We start from the raw sequence: 22020 nt of genomic DNA on the forward strand, positions 1-22020 counted from the left end.
ATCTCCTATCCCACCCCACACAGCAATATCGATTGTAGTTTGTAGAACACACTGACCCTAAAATTCAGCAGACTCTCTCCCTAAAAGGATTGATAAGATGATGAACGTAGATCGGGTGACTGCAAACCCCACCCCACACAGCAATATTGATTGTAGTTTGTAGAACACACTGACCCTAAAAATCAGCAGACTCTCTCCCTAAAAGGATTGATAAGATGATGATCGTAGATCGGGTGACTGCAAACCCCACCCCACACAGCAATATCGATTGTAGTTTGTAGAACACACTGACCCTAAAAATCAGCAGACTCTCTCCCTAAAAGGATTGATAAGATGATGATCGTAGATCGGGTGACTGAAAACCCCACCCCACACAGCAATATCGATTGTAGTTTGTAGAACACACTGACCCTAAAAATCAGCAGCAGCCTCGCCCTAAAATGCCTACAACTCGCCCTGCCTAACACACTCCGACCTGTTCCTCAATTCTATCCAGACACACACTGACCCTAAAAATCAGCAGCAGCCTCACCCTAAAATGCCTACAACTCGCCCTGCCTAACACACTCCGACCTGTCCCTCAATTCTATGCGGACACAAATGAGTTTTGCCTGCCTGTCTGTCCCTAATCAGCAGCCAGCACTTATGTGTGCTCTGTCCCTGAACTAGTACACAGCAGAATGACGCCGCAGCGGCGCTGCCTCGAACTCATAAAGACTTGGTCACATGCTTCAGACGGCCAATCACAGCTACTAATACATTTGTAGGCATGGCTGGGATGGCTTAGGCACACCAGTTAAATGCTTGTTGATTGGCTGTTGAAAGCCCACCATGAAAAGCGTGCCAATGCATGCAAAACCCGGAAATAAAATGACCGAACACGGATTTTTACCCGAACATACAGTAAAGATTTCGGGTCCGTGTTCGGGTAACAAAAATCCAATTATTCGGTACGAACACGAAAAATACAGTCCGTGTTCGCTCAACCCTACATATGAGCTAATTTTTGGGGCCTATTCAGGTCAACACTTACTTCTGTATACTGTGACTGCCTACTGTACCTCCTGCCAGCAAATACTACGTTATTTGCTGTCAGTTCAACCCATGTGAGCTAATTTTTGGGGCCTATACAGGCCGACACTTCTGTATCCTGTGAAAGCCTAATGTACCTCTAGCCATCAAATACTAAGTTCTTTGCTGTCAGTTCAACCCATGTGAGCTAATTTTTGCAGCCTATACAGGTCGACACTTCTGTATACTGTGTGAATGCCTAATGTACCTCTAGCCATCAAATACTATGTTCTTTGCTGTCAGTTCAACCCATGTGAGCTAATTTTTGCAGCCTATACAGGCCGACACTTCTGTATACTGTCTGAATGCCTAATGTACCTCTAGCCATCAAATACTGGAAGCAGGCTACTACACCGCTTCCAGTTTATTGCGAATGGGGGCCTACATGCTCCATTGTTTTAAGAGGGATCCCCGTATAAAAGGCATAAAGGCAAAGGACCAGTACTGGGTGGCAACATACTTAGACCCCCGGTACAAACACAAAATGGTGGAAATGTTACCACAATCACAGAGGGCGGTCAGAATGCAGCACTTCCAGGCCTTGCTGAGGGAAATGCTGCATTCTGCTTTTCCGTGCGCTCGCAGAGGAATTTCCAGTTACAGAGAGACAGTTGCGGGTAGCAATCCAACAGCGCCTGCAAGAAGAGGGCGGTTTGAAGATGTCTTGGTCACTTCAGATATGAGATCCTTCTTTCAGCCGAACCATTGACAGCTGTACTCCGGATCCAGCATGAGGGAACGCCTAGACCGATAGGTGTCCGACTACATCGGGTTAACGGCCGATATGGACGCTCTGAGGAGTGATAATCCCCCGGACTACTGGGTGGGCCGGCTTGACCTCTGGCCAGAGCTTGCACAATTTGCAATGGAAATTTTGGCTTGCCCCCGTCCAGTGTCCTGTCTGAAAGGACGTTCAGCGCAGCAGGGGGGATTGTGACCGATAAGCGCACGGATCTCTGAGGAATTCAACACGTGACCAGTAGACCATGTTTCATCGAAATTCCTCATGCCAGGCCACAAATATCCGCCAGACCGCCATCCACCCACAGCAATTCCTGGTCCTTGGCTTCGCTACAAACTTTGCTACACCCATGTGGGCTTTTTTTTGCAGCCTTTACAGGCTGACACTTACTTCAATATACTGTGAATGACTACTCTATCTCCAGCCAGCAAATACTATGTTCTTTGCTGTCAGTTCAACCCCTGTGAGCTAATTTTTGGAGCCTATACAGGCCGGCACTTACTTCTGTATACTGTGAATGCCTACTGTACCTCTAGTCATCAAATACTAAGTTCTTTGCTGTCAGTTAAACCCATGTGAGCTAATTTTTGGGGCCTATACAAGCCGACACTTACTTCTGTATCCTGTGAATGCCTACTGTACCTCTAGCCATCAAATACACTACGTTCATAGCTGTCAGGTAAACCCATGTGGGCTAATTTTTGGGGCCAATACTGGCCGACACTTACTTCTGTATCCTGTGAATGCCTAATGTACCTTCAGCCACAGAATACTACTATCGTAGCTGTCAGGTAAATGCATGTGGGCTAATTTTTGGGGCCTGGAATGGCCGACACTTTCTTCTTTCTCCTGTGAATGCCTAATTTTTCAGACTGGAAATGAAAAACAATGGGTCTGTAAAGGTTCTGCCAAATTGTGGAATGGATGCGGACCCATTTTTTTTTTTTTTTTGTTATAACCAAATTTTTATTGAATTTTTGCAAAAAGGTTAGATACAATTAGCATTAGCATTAGCATAATAAAGAATAGAACAATTATCACATTGGTCACAGCTATAAAACAAGAAACATGAACATAACAACAGGTCGAGTCAAGGCAATTCAGATGAACCTTGCCGGTGACATATGAGTGTGTTGAGCTTCCACCCTATGAGGGCCAAACATTAAGGTACACCGGGCTCTGACTACCCCACATGGGAACCAACTGTAGTCAGGGTACAACATGGGGAGTATTATAGGTTGGGGTCATCAATGATTAACTAGTGGTAGGTCAATACGCGGGGGAGCAACGAGAGAAGGAAACATGTACCGGCAGGGTTCCACAAAAGGAAAAAAAAAAACAAGAGGAAAAGAGGAAGATGTTCTGATTAGTAGGTGGACCTCTGATGCAAAAAAGTGTGGGAGTGTCCCCAGTCCGTGGGGGTGCATTGAATTCCCCAAGCAGAATAAATTTGGGATGATGTAGGTTATCTGGGGGGCGTATTACAGGAGACAGTTACATTGAGACTGGTGGAAGTTCATAGGTTAGCACTCCTATGATCAGATAGCCAGGGTGCCCAGTGTTCGTAGAAAGAGGTGGTGGTCATGTTGGCTTTAGCGAAGGCAAATTCAATTAGAGGATGATTGTTTATCAATATAATGGTGTCCGCTAGTGTGGGGGGTTTTGGTGATTTCCAGGCTTTCGCCAATGCTAGGCGAGCTGCTATGAGGACATGGGTAGCCAGGACTCTGATGGGAGAGGGCCATGTTGGAATTGAGAGACCCAGGAGGAGATCCAGAGGGGAAAGTGGGGAGGAAATGTTGCATAGGGAGGAGAGAAATGCGGAGATGGAATCCCAGAAAGGTTTGATATGCGTGCAGTCCCACCATATATGTTGAAGTGAGCCTACGCCTTGACATCCCCGCCAGCATAACAGAGACGAGGTAGGATACATAGTTGCAAACCTAGGGGGGGTAAAGTACCATTTATGGAAAAGTTTTTGTAAAGATTCCCAATGGGATATGCACCTTGAGGCTTTTAATGGTATGAGCAGTGCTCGGTGCCACACATGTGGGGGTGGGGAGCTGGGTACCATCGAAGACAAAAAGACCATAGATGAAGAGGATGCATTTTGTGTAGATTGTAAGAGCATAGTATATATGAGGGATATGCCCTTAACTGCAGGTTTGGGAGTGTTGTAGAATTTCATGATTGGATCCAATATGGAAGGTTCAGACGTCAGTTGGATTTTGGAGAGGAGTGAATGAATCCTTAGGTATGGGAAAAGGGAGTTGGGCGGCAAATCAAAGGAATTTTGAAGGTCACAGAAGGACTGTATGCCAAAGCTCGAGAGGATGTGGTTCAGGTTGTTTAGACCTTTGGCAGACCAGGTAAAGATGGGGAGGTCTGGGGATAGCAGCCCCAAAGCTGAGATAGGAAGGTGAGTGAGTATAGACCGTGGTAGTCCTTTCTCAGACTTAGTCGTGGCTAACCAAACCCTTGTCGCTGTATTGACAGATCCTAGATGATGGTGTTGGGGTTTAAAGTTAAGTAGCATAGCTGTGAGGAGGAGTTGTGGATCCACTCCTATAGCTGCGGTTTCAATGTGTTTCCACAATTTTGTTGAGTGTGGGGACCACCATTCTCTAATTTGATCCAATACGATCGCTCTATAGTATTGCTTAATGTCCGGGGCTCCCAAGCCTCCTCGAGAAACTGGGGTAAGGAGAAGTGACTTTTTTATCCAAGGCTTTTTGTGTTGCCAGATAAATGTGTTGATTAAACCTTGTAGCTTATAGATTTGAGAAGTCAAAAAAGGAAGTGGGATGGTTCGAAGGAAGTACAATATATGGGGAAGAAGGTACATTTTTGCTTGGGCGATCCGACCTGCCCATGAGACAGAAAGGTGGTCCAAGTCCTTGGAGAGTTGTGTCAGCCTTCCCACGAGGGTGTCAAAATTGTATTTTAGGATGTTGCGACTTGGGGAGGTCAGGATAATGCCCAGGTATGACAAAGACGCGTTAGCAGACCATTGGAATGAGGTAGTGGAAGAGATGGTGCGTGCCACGTCAGGAGCTATACCGATATTTAGCATAGTGGATTTAGAGTGATTTAGTTTGTACAGGGATATTGAACTGAACGTGTTTAATAAGTGGATAACTTACGACAGCGATTCTACAGGGTTAGTGAGTGTGAGGATGACATCGTCAGCGTATAGGCCTATTTTATGCTCCGTGTCTCCAATGACGACGCCGGAAATCGTTTGCGACGTTCTGATGGCTTGTGCCAAAGGTTCCATAACCATAGCAAAAATCAAGGGGGAGAGTGGGCATCCTTGGCGTGTGCCATTTGTTATTGGGAACGGGTCAGAGGTGATCCCGGAAGTCCAAACCCGTGCACTGGGAGAGGAGTACAGATTCATAATAGCAGTGAGAAAAGGGCCTGATAATCCGAATTTGGAGAGGACTTCCTCCATATATTTCCAGTGGACCCTGTCGAACGCCTTCTCCGCGTTCAGGGAAAGGAAGAGAGAAGGCGTCCGACAGTGCTCCGTGTGTTGGATAAGGTCGACGAGGCGGCGAGTGCCATCCGCCGCCTGCCTACCTGGTATAAAACCCACTTGATCTGGGTGAATGAGTTGGGGAAGGATTGTAGAGAGGGGTTGGGCTAGCAATTTCGCATATAGTTTTGTGTCCGTGTTCAACAGGGAGATCGGACGATAGTTGGCAGGACTGTCAGGGGATTTACCTGGTTTGGGGAATGTGACTATCAGGGCCTCTAATGATTCCTTAGGCATGTTGCCAGTGGAGACGTAGTGGTTGTATGCTTTGCAAAGATGTGGAGCGAGTTTGGGGGGCAAAGTGTTTATAATATTCATTAGAATATCCATCTGGGCCAGGAGCCTTGTGGAGGGGAAGAGATTTAATAGCCGCAAGAACTTCTGCTTGAGAGAATGGGGCAGATAAGGATTCCAATTGTGTAGGTGATACATGCGGGAGTTGGACAGAAGATAGGAAGTGGGAGATGTCAGCTGGCGAGGGGGGAGGGGATGGATCTTTATCTTTTAAGTTGTACAGTTGTGCATAAAAAGTGCTAAATTCATTAGCAATGTCCAGGGGGTTGCGCAGACGATTACCCGCGGAGTTCGTGAGGTATTGGATTTTGGTTTTGGCTGTCTGATGCTTGGACAGTTTGGCAAGGAAAGCGCCCGCTTTGTTGGCAGAGGTATAGAACTGCAGTTTAAGGCATTTAATGTATAGATCAAAGTTTTGGTGAAGGTGGGTACTTAGTTGGGAACGAGCAGATTTCAATTCTGCGTGTGTGATATCAGACACGTTTTGTCTGTGGATTTTTTCCAGGTCCCTAATACGAGTAAGAAGGGAATTTGTGGTGGCTGAGCGTTTTTTGCGTTCCTGGGACCCTAATTTGATGAACAACCCCCGTAGGAAGGCTTTATGCGCATTCCAGATAATGGAATGAGCAGGTACAGAGTCACCATTTAGTTCAAAAAAGGTCTCAATCTCGGATCGAATCTCGGATTCATATGTGGGGTTTGTAATTAGAGAGGAATTTAGCCTCCAAATGGTGTGTGGTGGCGAAGCACCCCTTTCTAAAATTTTGAGGGAAATCGGTGCGTGGTCCGACCACGTTATAGAACCAATAGTGGCTTCTGTGACCAATTGCAAGGTGTGTTTATCGGTCAGAAAGAGGTCAATTCGAGAGTAAGACTGTTGAGGGTGAGAGAAAAATGTGTAGTCCCGTTCATCACCATGTAAGCACCTCCAGGGTTCATACATGTCCTCATTTGTCAGAAGGGCAGCAAGGGCTGAGGGTCTGCGACTTATAGGGTTGGAAGTGTCTAAATTAATATCTACAATATCATTAAAATCGCCACAAAGAAGAATTGGATCTGATCTGAATGGTGCCAATTTGGCAAATAGGAGAGAGTAAAATTTATTTTGGGCTGTGTTGGGGGCGTACACATTTACTAGGGTCATCCGAGAGTGTCCAAAGGTAGCGGATAAAATTAAGTATCTACCTTCGGGGTCAATTTCACAATGGTGTAGTGCAAACGTGATGGAGTCTCATATGCCGATCATTACCCCTCTTTTTTTCTTTGGGGCGTTGGCAAAGAAGCAGTGAGGGAATTGTTTGTGAGAGCATTTTGGAGGATTGGATTGTAGAAAGTGTGTTTCTTGTACACAAATAACATGTGCTTGAGAGGATAGGGCTTCCTTCCATAAGAGGTGTCTTTTAAATGGGGAATTGAGGCCCTTAGCATTGATAGAGGTGATATTGAGTGTCATGATGAGTTCTGTAGGTGGATACTAGTGAGTGGAAGAACGGGACCACAGGCTCCCGATCCCCTTGGAGAGGGAAACGGGAAGTATCAAACTGTAATACACGTAACAGTCAACAAACTAATAAACAAATAATATGAGATATCAAGAGATACTGCACAATAGTATCTATGCGGTAAGGGTAACAATTAATGACTAGACAATACCAAATTGGAGATATAAAAAGGCGCAAAACTGCCTCTAAGCCTGTGACTCAATGCAATAAACCAGTAAGAGGAAAATTGTAATAGCAAGAGTAAAAGAAAAATTGACAAGTGTGCTTGGCACACTATACCTCGAAGGTGTGGGTAGAGTGGTGATTCAACAACCACACCGGATCCAGTAGTGGCATGGAATACGTTGGAAGGGGAAGCCATTAGGTTTTGTTCCTGTCAGGAGAGGGACCTTGTTGAGAGGACGTATTAGGGTGAGACTTGCCATGGTGAGGGGTGAGAGGGGGAAGCGAGAGGAGACCCCAATTTGTCAGCTTCTTGTATTCATCTTTAGGTGACAGGATAGGGTCCATTTGTTGCTGGTAAGTTACCAGGAGTTTGGTAGGGAAACCCCATTTGTAGATTATTTTTCTTTCTTGAAGGATGGACGTGATAGGTGTGACAGCTTTACGCATCTCCATTGTGGCCGGTGACAAGTCGCTGAAGAGAGCCAAATCGGTGTATGGGGCCGGCAGGGGTTTCGACACCCTAGCTGTGTGGAGGATTTGTTCCTTCACATGGAAAAAAGTGAATTCTTGCCAGCACATCCCTGGGCACGTCAGCAGGTAGGTGAGAAGGTTTAGCGATGTGGTGGGCTCTGTCAATAAGCAAGTCGCGTGTATCCAAGCTTGGAAGGAGCACGGAGAACAAACGCTGTAGATACTGGGTCAGTTCATTAGGTTTAACAGATTCAGGAATATTTCTGAATTTTATATTATTACGCCTGGAGCGATCCTCCAGGTCTGCAAGTTTCAATTTGATGTGATGTAGCTCTTCTGCTTGGTAATCCTGAGTATCCAATACTTCATTGTGTGCTCTAACGTGCTCCTGAACAGTGTCTTCTAAGTTGTCAGTTCTGACCTCCAGGCAATCTATTCTGTCTTGAACTTGTGATAGGGATAATTGAAGCTCCCTGTGCAGATCTTTCTGGAAGGTGAGTAGCATGGATTTAATAGCAGCCTCTGACGCTGGATTATCTGAAGCGGGAAGTGCTGCCAAAGCTGGGGCTCTGTCGCTGTCTGTGTCTGCGGACCATAATTGCTTCTTAGGATGTGGGCCTTTATATGGAGATTGGGCAGGGGAGGAAGCGAGCCTCTTACCTCTGTCTGATGTGAGTCCCGACATGGTGATGTCAGGTGGCGCTGTAGTGTCCATCTCTCCAGCACTGATGGATGTGAGAGGGTCGCTCGATGGAGGCGATGCCTTGGGATGTTGCTCCTGGGTAGTGGAGGGAGTTGGAGACCGGCCGGTCTCGTTGTCGGCACCATGCTGTGGAGGCCGCATATTGGTGGCGTTGAAATAGTCAGTGAGGCGGCGAGGTGCAGGCGGTTTGTAACCGCGGTGCGGCATACCCTGACGCCTTGCCTGTGTGAGGGTGGTCAATGGGGTGATGTGCGACTTGGGGATGTGGCTTCAGGTTGCAGTGGATCCGGAACATGGAGCGGAGTGCCTGACTCACGCAATCATCATGGTCTGCGGCAGACCATGCACCCGTGTGAGAAGAGAGCTTAAATGTTGGACTAAAGTTACTACATCAATGTAATGTAGACATGAGCAAGAGATTAAAAAGCATAGATACAGCCGAGGAGAGTTAATGTCATTCTGGGGGGAGATCCTGCTATATCTTGCTGGTTGGAGACTGAGCCTGGATATGGTCAGGTGGTTGCAATGTACAGGGTAGGTAGTTGGATATACGTCACTGCAGCAGGTAGGATATAGTGCGGGCAAAGAGTCTGGATGCAGCTGCTGAGGTATAAGGTCAGTTGGGGTATAATGCTTACCCGGCGCCCGGCGTGTGGAGCACAGTGGTAGGAGAGGCCGCGGCTTCTAGGACAGCTAGGCCGCAACCTCAGGCGCCACTCTGCAGACGTATTTCGCATCCCAGAAGGTGGATGGCGGTCCCGGGGTGCCCAGGCAGGTGGAGGGAGTCTCCAGATTGCAGTTAGGGAGACCGTAGGAGCCCGGAGAGCCGCCGCTGGACCGGACGTCGGATCGCGGCGGCCGCTAGGAAAGGCCGCGGCTTCGGAGGTGATGTAGGCCCCGAATCCGGATCCCCGGATTATCGCCAGCGAGACTCCCAAGACTTGTACTGACCTGTACAGCGGGTCTCAGAGGATGTTCCTCGATGGTGTGGAGGCTGTGGATGGGGTTTGAGCGGTGGATGGCGATGGATTAGAAAGCTGGTTAGACGGAGCTCCCCTCCAAAGCGTCCAGCTTGCTCGGCTCGCCCTATGTTAATCGGATGCGGACCCATTTTACAGATGTGTGAATGGACCCTATATATATTAGACAATGTATTTACCAGCTGCTGTCAGTTCTGGCTGATTTATGAAAAAAAAAAAATTGCTGTAAAAAAAAAAAAAAAAATTAGGGCAACTTTTTCATTTGCAATACTTCTGTTATCACATTGTCCATGTGCTGGGGCTGTTTGTGTACAGTGAGTAAGTATTTTGTGGCTGCAAATATGACCTAAAGGTTTTTAAAGTTTGCCTCCCATTAAAGTCAATGGGGCCCGCCGCAAAATCGCGGTTCGCAAACTTTTGAGGAAATTTGCGGCTGACATTCATGAACGGCCCCGGCCGATGTTCGTCCATCTCTACAGGCACTCGCCAACCTCTCCCTACGCTGACAAAAAGCAGAACGTGAAATGGCCGCCAGCTCTGGTCTATTTATAAGGTAGGAGGCATCTCCATGTGCTAAAATGTTTCAATTGGCTGTCCCATTCCACCTGACAGGTGTGTCATGGGTCAAAGTTCTCCCCAATGTAAACTAATACAGTATGGCCACTGCGAACAACAACACCATATGTTCACAAAATTGTCAGGCTGCGAAAAAGCAAAATTTGCGCAAACCGACCGCTGGGCGAACTGCAAGGCCATCCATAGTCATGACATCACTTTCGGGTACTCAGTGCCAAATTCAAAAAAATTACAGCATTCAAAACGCAAACTTGGCATTTTGAATGCTTTTAAGCGCAGAGGAGGGGTTTAGGGTCTTTTAGACCCCCAGATCCCACCACAAGAGTACCTGTAAAAAAAAAATAAAACAATTTTTGTTTGTACGAAAATATCGGTCAATATCGGCCGATACTTATATGCGATGACCAAAATATTGTTTTCGGCAATAAAAAAAAACGATAACGGTCGATCACTAGTTTTAAGAACAAAATGTAATGAAATATATAATTTTTTAAACATTTTGTGTAGTTTGGTGCCTAAAAGTCCATAAGTTCACTGATCAATTTTGCTATTAAATTTGGGATGTGACACCTTTTTCGGCTCACATTCACAGCACCACCTTGTGAGGAGGCCTTTATTCCCTAGCTCCTTTAATACTAACAATTTAGGTTTTTAATCTGCTAATGAAGATCCATCTATAAATATGTATACTATGTATATATTAGTAAAGGTGCTAAACATGTCCAATGACTTCATTGGACAATTGTCTACTTCTAACTTCTATAAAGGACTGTGTGCTGTCCGAGGTGATATTGTGATCAGATTTGTGTGTAGCTGATACTTTGTACATATTTTGTGTCATTTACCTATCAGACAGCTTATGGCTTTATCTATGGACATCGATCTGCTGTTGATGATGGAAATAGATACAAATAGACAAAGATTTGGCTGGGCTAATTGAATAGATACAATGTTTCCTTTTTCTTGCTTCTCTCCTCCATTGTGTTGTGGGATACAAGCTCTGCGATCTTCCCAACGTGTGATTTGAGATAAAGTAACAATGTAAGGCGGGAGATTGTGGAGGATGTTTTATTGTAAGAATGTGTGAGTGCGGCATATACATGTTTAGGAGATCTGATTGTAGATTTCCTCACCTAAGATTGTGACCCGGGTGAGGGAACAACGTGCTATATATTTATTTATTTTTTAATATTTGTTTATATCGTATTTAATGTGAAGGAAGGATGTGATCTCCTTACAGGGACTGGCTGTCATTTTCCTCCATCCTTTGATCTCCAGAAGATATTCAGCAGAATTAGAGATCATTGAATATTAAATAGCAAACAAACATCCCCCATCTGAAAAGGAACACAGATCTCAGATCCCCCTTCACACTCCTTGGAGGAAAATATATATTTTTTTTAAACAAAAAAAAAATCTGATGGAGGCTCTGACTGATCTGTGTTGATGTTTCAGGTGGGGATGTTTGGTATATAATGAATAATTTCTGATCTGTAGAAGAAATGTAGTAAAAGTAAAGTATGGAGGACAATGAGGAGGAGTCTCTGTAAGAAGACATTGTTCTATAAATCTTTATAATAGGATAGAACTGGCAATGGCTGGAAGCACTGACACGTCTCATGATCGCCCATTGTGCTCCCCACCAAGGTGAAATCTTTAGATATCCAAATGTCCAATCAGATCTCCCAATGAATTTCCGCATATTTATAGTTAGGAAATGTTCTCAGTACAATTTCCCTGTATTAGAAGTGTGAATAAACAATCTGCGGTTTGGGGCATTTAAACCAATAATTGGCTGCTTGCCGTAGACACAATCGGGGATCTCTGTGCTCTCTATAGAGATGTGGGAGACTGAGAAAAGCTTTTGTGCTGCAGTATAAGGATGAGAGAGAAGGTAAAGGCGGACATCTAGATGTATGATCTGTGCTACTCAGAATACATAAGAATTTATTTAGACCAGAATATCGCACTAAAACATATTTGGGTTTATCGTATTTGATACATCTTCACCTAACCCAAAATAGAAGAAATAAATAAAATCAGTTTTGCACACCATTGAAATGAGAGTAGAGCTCTGCTGTGATGTATGTGGGTGGCTCTTAGAAGAGCCTTTGTGTTTGGTGAGGGGGTGATATGGGGAGTTGTTGGCGATTACTTGGCTTTGGCAGCCTTGTGGCTCTCGGTCTTCTTGGGCAGCAGCACGGCCTGGATGTTGGGCAGGACTCCTCCCTGGGCGATGGTGACGCCCCCGAGCAGCTTGTTGAGCTCCTCGTCGTTGCGGACGGCGAGCTGGAGGTGTCGGGGGATGATGCGGGTCTTCTTGTTGTCGCGGGCGGCGTTACCGGCCAGCTCGAGGATTTCAGCGGTAAGATACTCGAGGACAGCGGCGAGATAGACGGGAGCTCCGGCCCCGACCCGCTCGGCATAGTTGCCCTTCCTGAGCAGGCGGTGAACACGACCGACTGGGAACTGCAGACCAGCCCGGGATGATCGGGTCTTGGCCTTAGCCCGAACCTTTCCTCCTTGTTTACCGCGGCCAGACATTGTGAGATGAGAGAGTCAGTCAGACGAAGTTACCAAATTCCTGCCCCTTCCTTTTATTTATACAGTCACTGCTCTGACGTCACATTCTGTGATTGGTTACATTTGAAGCCACCCAATAGCGTTCTGACTTGTTTCTATACCAATCGGTAAACAAGGAAGGAAATCATTCCACCCCTCCCCATCACATGACTGAATCCTCCAATAGAAGAGTGAGGAGGAGGAGCAGTGATTTGCATAGGACGCCTATAAAAGCAGCACATGAGGGCGGATCCAGCTCACAGTCACTGCACACAGCGGAGAGAACACATTAACCCTTATCATGCCTGAACCAGCCAAGTCCGCCCCGGCGCCCAAGAAGGGTTCCAAGAAAGCCGTGACCAAGAGCCAGAAGAAGGACGGCAAGAAGCGGAGGAAGAGCAGGAAGGAGAGTTATGCCATCTACGTCTACAAGGTGCTCAAGCAGGTCCACCCCGACACCGGCATCTCCTCCAAGGCCATGAGCATCATGAACTCCTTCGTCAATGACATCTTCGAGCGCATCGCCGGCGAAGCTTCCCGCCTGGCTCATTACAACAAGCGCTCCACCATCACCTCCCGGGAGATACAGACCGCTGTCCGCCTCCTCCTGCCCGGAGAGCTGGCCAAGCACGCCGTCTCCGAGGGCACCAAGGCCGTCACCAAGTACACCAGCGCCAAGTAATCTCCCCATCATCCCAACAACACACAAAGGCTCTTCTAAGAGCCACCCACAGACATCACAGCAGAGCTCTACTCTGATCTTCATGTGTTTTGTTATTTAGGAAGTTAATTAATTTTTAGAAAATAGAAAACTTTTCTCTTTAAATTATCTTTAGATAAGTACTGTAGATCGCCTAGACTGGGAGGGGAATGGATCGAACCTTCCTTCTATTCCCATCCTGATTCTAGATTTATTGCGGAGATCATCTCCACTTTCTGCCTCTATACATTCCCTATTCATCGCCTCGTACTGCACACATACCCGACTGTTCTACCACGAATCACCACGAGGCGGCAGAGCTGAATAAACATGTATATGCCGCACTCACACATTCTTACAATAAAACATCCTCCACAATCTCTCGCCTTACATTGTTACTTTATCTCAAATCACACGTTGGGAAGATCGCGGAGCTTTTATCCCACAACACAATGGGGGAGAGAAACAAGAAAAATGAAACATTTATCTATTCAATCAGCCCAGCCAAATCTTTGTCTATTTGTATCTATTTCCATCATCAACAGCAGATCGATGTCCATAGATAAAGCCATAAGCTGCCTGATAGGTAAATGACACAAAATATGTACAAAGTATCAGTTACATACAAATCTGATCACGATATCACCTCGGATAGCACACAGTCCTTTATAGAATAAGACAATTCTCCAATGAAGTCATTGGACAGCCTGCCATTACAAGGAGGGGGAGGGGACTTCCCCACATTCTACGCTAAAAAAATCTAATAAATTACAGCATATAAAACCGCCAAACGTGGCGTTTTGAATGTTTCCAAGCGCAGAGGAGGGGTTTGGGGTCTTTTAGACCTCCAGATCCCTCCACAAGAGTACCTGTAAAAAAATAATAATAATATATATATATATATATGTATATATATATATATTTTTTTTTAATTTTAATGTACGAAAATATCGGTTGATATTTACCGATATGCGATGACCAAACTATCGGTATCGGCAATAAAAAAAAAAAAAAAAAAACTAACGGTCGATCACTAGTTTTAAGAACAAAATGTAATAACAGGTATAATTTTTAAGACATTTTGTGTAGTTTGGTGCCTAAAAAGTCCATAAGAGTTCACTGATCAATTTTGCTATTACATTTGGGATGTGGCACCTTTTTATGCTCGCATTCACAGCACCACCCTGTGAGGAGGCCTTTATTCCCTAGCTCCTTTATTACTAACACTTTAAGTTTTTAATCTGCTAATGATGATTCATCTATAAATGTGTATATATTAGTAAAGGTGCTCCTTCTGGACGATAGGAAGATTCAGATGCATTATCCCGCTAAACTCGACATTGTAGAAGTTCTATTCATAGATCTGCTCATCTTCTTCCAAATCACATCCCTTGTGTCGCTTTTCAGGTTCCAAATATTTCTTCCAAACCGGTTAAATTCTCGATGATTACTGACACAAGTCTGGCGCCAAGTAATCCGAATCAATTATTTTCTATTTGCAAATCCAACAGATCTTCCCAGAGCCTAAGAAGGAGCCGGACATACATGTTTAGGAGATCTGATCGTATATTTATACACCTAAGATTGTGATCCGGTTGGGGGGACGATGTGCTATTATGACACCTGTCTGTTCTAACAGCAAATTCGAATATATATATATATATATATATATATATATATAGCATCTAATTGTTTATATCGTATAAGGAACGATGTGATCTCCTTATAGGGGTTAGTTTTCATTTTCCGTCATCCTTTAATTCTGCTGAATATCCTCTGGAGATCAGAGATCTTTCAGTATTAAATACCAAACAAACATCCCTCATCTGAAAAGCAACAAAAATTTCAGATCCTCCTTTACACTGCTTGGACGAAAAATACATTTTATTATCAGAAGAAAACGCCCAGAACTGTGATTGGTGCAATTTTAACATTCTAAAATTTAGATTTCCCGCCGGAATTCTATGGAACGTTCCAATTATCTCACAAAGAATAATCAGACACTAAAATCTGATATCTCTTCCTCCGGGAACATCGATCATCCGTCCTCTGAATTGTCGGACAGTTTATCTAACCAAGAATAATAAATACGTTAGAAATATAAATGTCACATTTCTTCCAAGCTTTTCTTTTACTTTACAATACAGACTCCGCCCTGCTAGAGAATGTTTCCTATAGAGATCAAAGAAAAGTCTACTGAACAAGTAGAGGTGTCTTTTAAATGGGGAATTGAGGCCCTTAGCATTGATAGAGGTGATATTGAGTGTCATGATGAGTTCTGTAGGTGGATACTAGTGAGTGGAAGAACGGGACCACAGGCTCCCGATCCCCTTGGAGAGGGAAACGGGAAGTATCAAACTGTAATACACGTAACAGTCAACAAACTAATAAACAAATAATATGAGATATCAAGAGATACTGCACAATAGTATCTATGCGGTAAGGGTAACAATTAATGACTAGACAATACCAAATTGGAGATATAAAAAGGCGCAAAACTGCCTCTAAGCCTGTGACTCAATGCAATAAACCAGTAAGAGGAAAATTGTAATAGCAAGAGTAAAAGAAAAATTGACAAGTGTGCTTGGCACACTATACCTCGAAGGTGTGGGTAGAGTGGTGATTCAACAACCACACCGGATCCAGTAGTGGCATGGAATACGTTGGAAGGGGAAGCCATTAGGTTTTGTTCCTGTCAGGAGAGGGACCTTGTTGAGAGGACGTATTAGGGTGAGACTTGCCATGGTGAGGGGTGAGAGGGGGAAGCGAGAGGAGACCCCAATTTGTCAGCTTCTTGTATTCATCTTTAGGTGACAGGATAGGGTCCATTTGTTGCTGGTAAGTTACCAGGAGTTTGGTAGGGAAACCCCATTTGTAGATTATTTTTCTTTCTTGAAGGATGGACGTGATAGGTGTGACAGCTTTACGCATCTCCATTGTGGCCGGTGACAAGTCGCTGAAGAGAGCCAAATCGGTGTATGGGGCCGGCAGGGGTTTCGACACCCTAGCTGTGTGGAGGATTTGTTCCTTCACATGGAAAAAAGTGAATTCTTGCCAGCACATCCCTGGGCACGTCAGCAGGTAGGTGAGAAGGTTTAGCGATGTGGTGGGCTCTGTCAATAAGCAAGTCGCGTGTATCCAAGCTTGGAAGGAGCACGGAGAACAAACGCTGTAGATACTGGGTCAGTTCATTAGGTTTAACAGATTCAGGAATATTTCTGAATTTTATATTATTACGCCTGGAGCGATCCTCCAGGTCTGCAAGTTTCAATTTGATGTGATGTAGCTCTTCTGCTTGGTAATCCTGAGTATCCAATACTTCATTGTGTGCTCTAACGTGCTCCTGAACAGTGTCTTCTAAGTTGTCAGTTCTGACCTCCAGGCAATCTATTCTGTCTTGAACTTGTGATAGGGATAATTGAAGCTCCCTGTGCAGATCTTTCTGGAAGGTGAGTAGCATGGATTTAATAGCAGCCTCTGACGCTGGATTATCTGAAGCGGGAAGTGCTGCCAAAGCTGGGGCTCTGTCGCTGTCTGTGTCTGCGGACCATAATTGCTTCTTAGGATGTGGGCCTTTATATGGAGATTGGGCAGGGGAGGAAGCGAGCCTCTTACCTCTGTCTGATGTGAGTCCCGACATGGTGATGTCAGGTGGCGCTGTAGTGTCCATCTCTCCAGCACTGATGGATGTGAGAGGGTCGCTCGATGGAGGCGATGCCTTGGGATGTTGCTCCTGGGTAGTGGAGGGAGTTGGAGACCGGCCGGTCTCGTTGTCGGCACCATGCTGTGGAGGCCGCATATTGGTGGCGTTGAAATAGTCAGTGAGGCGGCGAGGTGCAGGCGGTTTGTAACCGCGGTGCGGCATACCCTGACGCCTTGCCTGTGTGAGGGTGGTCAATGGGGTGATGTGCGACTTGGGGATGTGGCTTCAGGTTGCAGTGGATCCGGAACATGGAGCGGAGTGCCTGACTCACGCAATCATCATGGTCTGCGGCAGACCATGCACCCGTGTGAGAAGAGAGCTTAAATGTTGGACTAAAGTTACTACATCAATGTAATGTAGACATGAGCAAGAGATTAAAAAGCATAGATACAGCCGAGGAGAGTTAATGTCATTCTGGGGGGAGATCCTGCTATATCTTGCTGGTTGGAGACTGAGCCTGGATATGGTCAGGTGGTTGCAATGTACAGGGTAGGTAGTTGGATATACGTCACTGCAGCAGGTAGGATATAGTGCGGGCAAAGAGTCTGGATGCAGCTGCTGAGGTATAAGGTCAGTTGGGGTATAATGCTTACCCGGCGCCCGGCGTGTGGAGCACAGTGGTAGGAGAGGCCGCGGCTTCTAGGACAGCTAGGCCGCAACCTCAGGCGCCACTCTGCAGACGTATTTCGCATCCCAGAAGGTGGATGGCGGTCCCGGGGTGCCCAGGCAGGTGGAGGGAGTCTCCAGATTGCAGTTAGGGAGACCGTAGGAGCCCGGAGAGCCGCCGCTGGACCGGACGTCGGATCGCGGCGGCCGCTAGGAAAGGCCGCGGCTTCGGAGGTGATGTAGGCCCCGAATCCGGATCCCCGGATTATCGCCAGCGAGACTCCCAAGACTTGTACTGACCTGTACAGCGGGTCTCAGAGGATGTTCCTCGATGGTGTGGAGGCTGTGGATGGGGTTTGAGCGGTGGATGGCGATGGATTAGAAAGCTGGTTAGACGGAGCTCCCCTCCAAAGCGTCCAGCTTGCTCGGCTCGCCCTATGTTAATCGGATGCGGACCCATTTTACAGATGTGTGAATGGACCCTATATATATTAGACAATGTATTTACCAGCTGCTGTCAGTTCTGGCTGATTTATGAAAAAAAAAAAATTGCTGTAAAAAAAAAAAAAAAAATTAGGGCAACTTTTTCATTTGCAATACTTCTGTTATCACATTGTCCATGTGCTGGGGCTGTTTGTGTACAGTGAGTAAGTATTTTGTGGCTGCAAATATGACCTAAAGGTTTTTAAAGTTTGCCTCCCATTAAAGTCAATGGGGCCCGCCGCAAAATCGCGGTTCGCAAACTTTTGAGGAAATTTGCGGCTGACATTCATGAACGGCCCCGGCCGATGTTCGTCCATCTCTACAGGCACTCGCCAACCTCTCCCTACGCTGACAAAAAGCAGAACGTGAAATGGCCGCCAGCTCTGGTCTATTTATAAGGTAGGAGGCATCTCCATGTGCTAAAATGTTTCAATTGGCTGTCCCATTCCACCTGACAGGTGTGTCATGGGTCAAAGTTCTCCCCAATGTAAACTAATACAGTATGGCCACTGCGAACAACAACACCATATGTTCACAAAATTGTCAGGCTGCGAAAAAGCAAAATTTGCGCAAACCGACCGCTGGGCGAACTGCAAGGCCATCCATAGTCATGACATCACTTTCGGGTACTCAGTGCCAAATTCAAAAAAATTACAGCATTCAAAACGCAAACTTGGCATTTTGAATGCTTTTAAGCGCAGAGGAGGGGTTTAGGGTCTTTTAGACCCCCAGATCCCACCACAAGAGTACCTGTAAAAAAAAAATAAAACAATTTTTGTTTGTACGAAAATATCGGTCAATATCGGCCGATACTTATATGCGATGACCAAAATATTGTTTTCGGCAATAAAAAAAAACGATAACGGTTGATCACTAGTTTTAAGAACAAAATGTAATGAAATATATAATTTTTTAAACATTTTGTGTAGTTTGGTGCCTAAAAGTCCATAAGTTCACTGATCAATTTTGCTATTAAATTTGGGATGTGACACCTTTTTCGGCTCACATTCACAGCACCACCTTGTGAGGAGGCCTTTATTCCCTAGCTCCTTTAATACTAACAATTTAGGTTTTTAATCTGCTAATGAAGATCCATCTATAAATATGTATACTATGTATATATTAGTAAAGGTGCTAAACATGTCCAATGACTTCATTGGACAATTGTCTACTTCTAACTTCTATAAAGGACTGTGTGCTGTCCGAGGTGATATTGTGATCAGATTTGTGTGTAGCTGATACTTTGTACATATTTTGTGTCATTTACCTATCAGACAGCTTATGGCTTTATCTATGGACATCGATCTGCTGTTGATGATGGAAATAGATACAAATAGACAAAGATTTGGCTGGGCTAATTGAATAGATACAATGTTTCCTTTTTCTTGCTTCTCTCCTCCATTGTGTTGTGGGATACAAGCTCTGCGATCTTCCCAACGTGTGATTTGAGATAAAGTAACAATGTAAGGCGGGAGATTGTGGAGGATGTTTTATTGTAAGAATGTGTGAGTGCGGCATATACATGTTTAGGAGATCTGATTGTAGATTTCCTCACCTAAGATTGTGACCCGGGTGAGGGAACAACGTGCTATATATTTATTTATTTTTTAATATTTGTTTATATCGTATTTAATGTGAAGGAAGGATGTGATCTCCTTACAGGGACTGGCTGTCATTTTCCTCCATCCTTTGATCTCCAGAAGATATTCAGCAGAATTAGAGATCATTGAATATTAAATAGCAAACAAACATCCCCCATCTGAAAAGGAACACAGATCTCAGATCCCCCTTCACACTCCTTGGAGGAAAATATATATTTTTTTTAAACAAAAAAAAAATCTGATGGAGGCTCTGACTGATCTGTGTTGATGTTTCAGGTGGGGATGTTTGGTATATAATGAATAATTTCTGATCTGTAGAAGAAATGTAGTAAAAGTAAAGTATGGAGGACAATGAGGAGGAGTCTCTGTAAGAAGACATTGTTCTATAAATCTTTATAATAGGATAGAACTGGCAATGGCTGGAAGCACTGACACGTCTCATGATCGCCCATTGTGCTCCCCACCAAGGTGAAATCTTTAGATATCCAAATGTCCAATCAGATCTCCCAATGAATTTCCGCATATTTATAGTTAGGAAATGTTCTCAGTACAATTTCCCTGTATTAGAAGTGTGAATAAACAATCTGCGGTTTGGGGCATTTAAACCAATAATTGGCTGCTTGCCGTAGACACAATCGGGGATCTCTGTGCTCTCTATAGAGATGTGGGAGACTGAGAAAAGCTTTTGTGCTGCAGTATAAGGATGAGAGAGAAGGTAAAGGCGGACATCTAGATGTATGATCTGTGCTACTCAGAATACATAAGAATTTATTTAGACCAGAATATCGCACTAAAACATATTTGGGTTTATCGTATTTGATACATCTTCACCTAACCCAAAATAGAAGAAATAAATAAAATCAGTTTTGCACACCATTGAAATGAGAGTAGAGCTCTGCTGTGATGTATGTGGGTGGCTCTTAGAAGAGCCTTTGTGTTTGGTGAGGGGGTGATATGGGGAGTTGTTGGCGATTACTTGGCTTTGGCAGCCTTGTGGCTCTCGGTCTTCTTGGGCAGCAGCACGGCCTGGATGTTGGGCAGGACTCCTCCCTGGGCGATGGTGACGCCCCCGAGCAGCTTGTTGAGCTCCTCGTCGTTGCGGACGGCGAGCTGGAGGTGTCGGGGGATGATGCGGGTCTTCTTGTTGTCGCGGGCGGCGTTACCGGCCAGCTCGAGGATTTCAGCGGTAAGATACTCGAGGACAGCGGCGAGATAGACGGGAGCTCCGGCCCCGACCCGCTCGGCATAGTTGCCCTTCCTGAGCAGGCGGTGAACACGACCGACTGGGAACTGCAGACCAGCCCGGGATGATCGGGTCTTGGCCTTAGCCCGAACCTTTCCTCCTTGTTTACCGCGGCCAGACATTGTGAGATGAGAGAGTCAGTCAGACGAAGTTACCAAATTCCTGCCCCTTCCTTTTATTTATACAGTCACTGCTCTGACGTCACATTCTGTGATTGGTTACATTTGAAGCCACCCAATAGCGTTCTGACTTGTTTCTATACCAATCGGTAAACAAGGAAGGAAATCATTCCACCCCTCCCCATCACATGACTGAATCCTCCAATAGAAGAGTGAGGAGGAGGAGCAGTGATTTGCATAGGACGCCTATAAAAGCAGCACATGAGGGCGGATCCAGCTCACAGTCACTGCACACAGCGGAGAGAACACATTAACCCTTATCATGCCTGAACCAGCCAAGTCCGCCCCGGCGCCCAAGAAGGGTTCCAAGAAAGCCGTGACCAAGAGCCAGAAGAAGGACGGCAAGAAGCGGAGGAAGAGCAGGAAGGAGAGTTATGCCATCTACGTCTACAAGGTGCTCAAGCAGGTCCACCCCGACACCGGCATCTCCTCCAAGGCCATGAGCATCATGAACTCCTTCGTCAATGACATCTTCGAGCGCATCGCCGGCGAAGCTTCCCGCCTGGCTCATTACAACAAGCGCTCCACCATCACCTCCCGGGAGATACAGACCGCTGTCCGCCTCCTCCTGCCCGGAGAGCTGGCCAAGCACGCCGTCTCCGAGGGCACCAAGGCCGTCACCAAGTACACCAGCGCCAAGTAATCTCCCCATCATCCCAACAACACACAAAGGCTCTTCTAAGAGCCACCCACAGACATCACAGCAGAGCTCTACTCTGATCTTCATGTGTTTTGTTATTTAGGAAGTTAATTAATTTTTAGAAAATAGAAAACTTTTCTCTTTAAATTATCTTTAGATAAGTACTGTAGATCGCCTAGACTGGGAGGGGAATGGATCGAACCTTCCTTCTATTCCCATCCTGATTCTAGATTTATTGCGGAGATCATCTCCACTTTCTGC

At 45.5% G+C, this 22020-nt stretch overlaps 4 protein-coding genes across 4 annotated transcripts; 2 read left to right on the forward strand and 2 right to left on the reverse strand.

Annotated features, from left to right (window-relative positions):
• Positions 1 to 12193: 12193 nt before the first annotated feature.
• On the reverse strand, positions 12194 to 12586 carry LOC309543810 (histone H2A type 1-like; the record flags this gene model as incomplete). The annotated part of the gene is made up of 1 exon (XM_082276246.1): positions 12194 to 12586. The coding sequence occupies one exon, from the start codon at positions 12584 to 12586 to the stop codon at positions 12194 to 12196; it is 393 nt and encodes a 130-aa protein (XP_082132372.1).
• Positions 12587 to 12905: 319 nt separating this feature from the next.
• Positions 12906 to 13286, forward strand: LOC309543794 (histone H2B 1.1; the record flags this gene model as incomplete). The annotated part of the gene is made up of 1 exon (XM_082276231.1): positions 12906 to 13286. The coding sequence occupies one exon, from the start codon at positions 12906 to 12908 to the stop codon at positions 13284 to 13286; it is 381 nt and encodes a 126-aa protein (XP_082132357.1).
• A 7383-nt stretch (positions 13287 to 20669) lies between these two features.
• On the reverse strand, positions 20670 to 21062 carry LOC309543806 (histone H2A type 1-like; the record flags this gene model as incomplete). Its single annotated transcript, XM_082276242.1, has 1 exon — positions 20670 to 21062. One exon carries the CDS (start codon positions 21060 to 21062, stop codon positions 20670 to 20672), a length of 393 nt encoding a protein of 130 aa, XP_082132368.1.
• A 319-nt stretch (positions 21063 to 21381) lies between these two features.
• On the forward strand, positions 21382 to 21762 carry LOC309543805 (histone H2B 1.1; the record flags this gene model as incomplete). Its single annotated transcript, XM_082276241.1, has 1 exon — positions 21382 to 21762. One exon carries the CDS (start codon positions 21382 to 21384, stop codon positions 21760 to 21762), a length of 381 nt encoding a protein of 126 aa, XP_082132367.1.
• Positions 21763 to 22020: the final 258 nt, after the last annotated feature.

Source organism: Pelophylax lessonae (assembly GCF_965119305.1).
Source record: "Pelophylax lessonae genome assembly, contig: HAP1_SCAFFOLD_354, whole genome shotgun sequence".
NCBI classification, from domain to species: domain Eukaryota; kingdom Metazoa; phylum Chordata; class Amphibia; order Anura; family Ranidae; genus Pelophylax; species Pelophylax lessonae.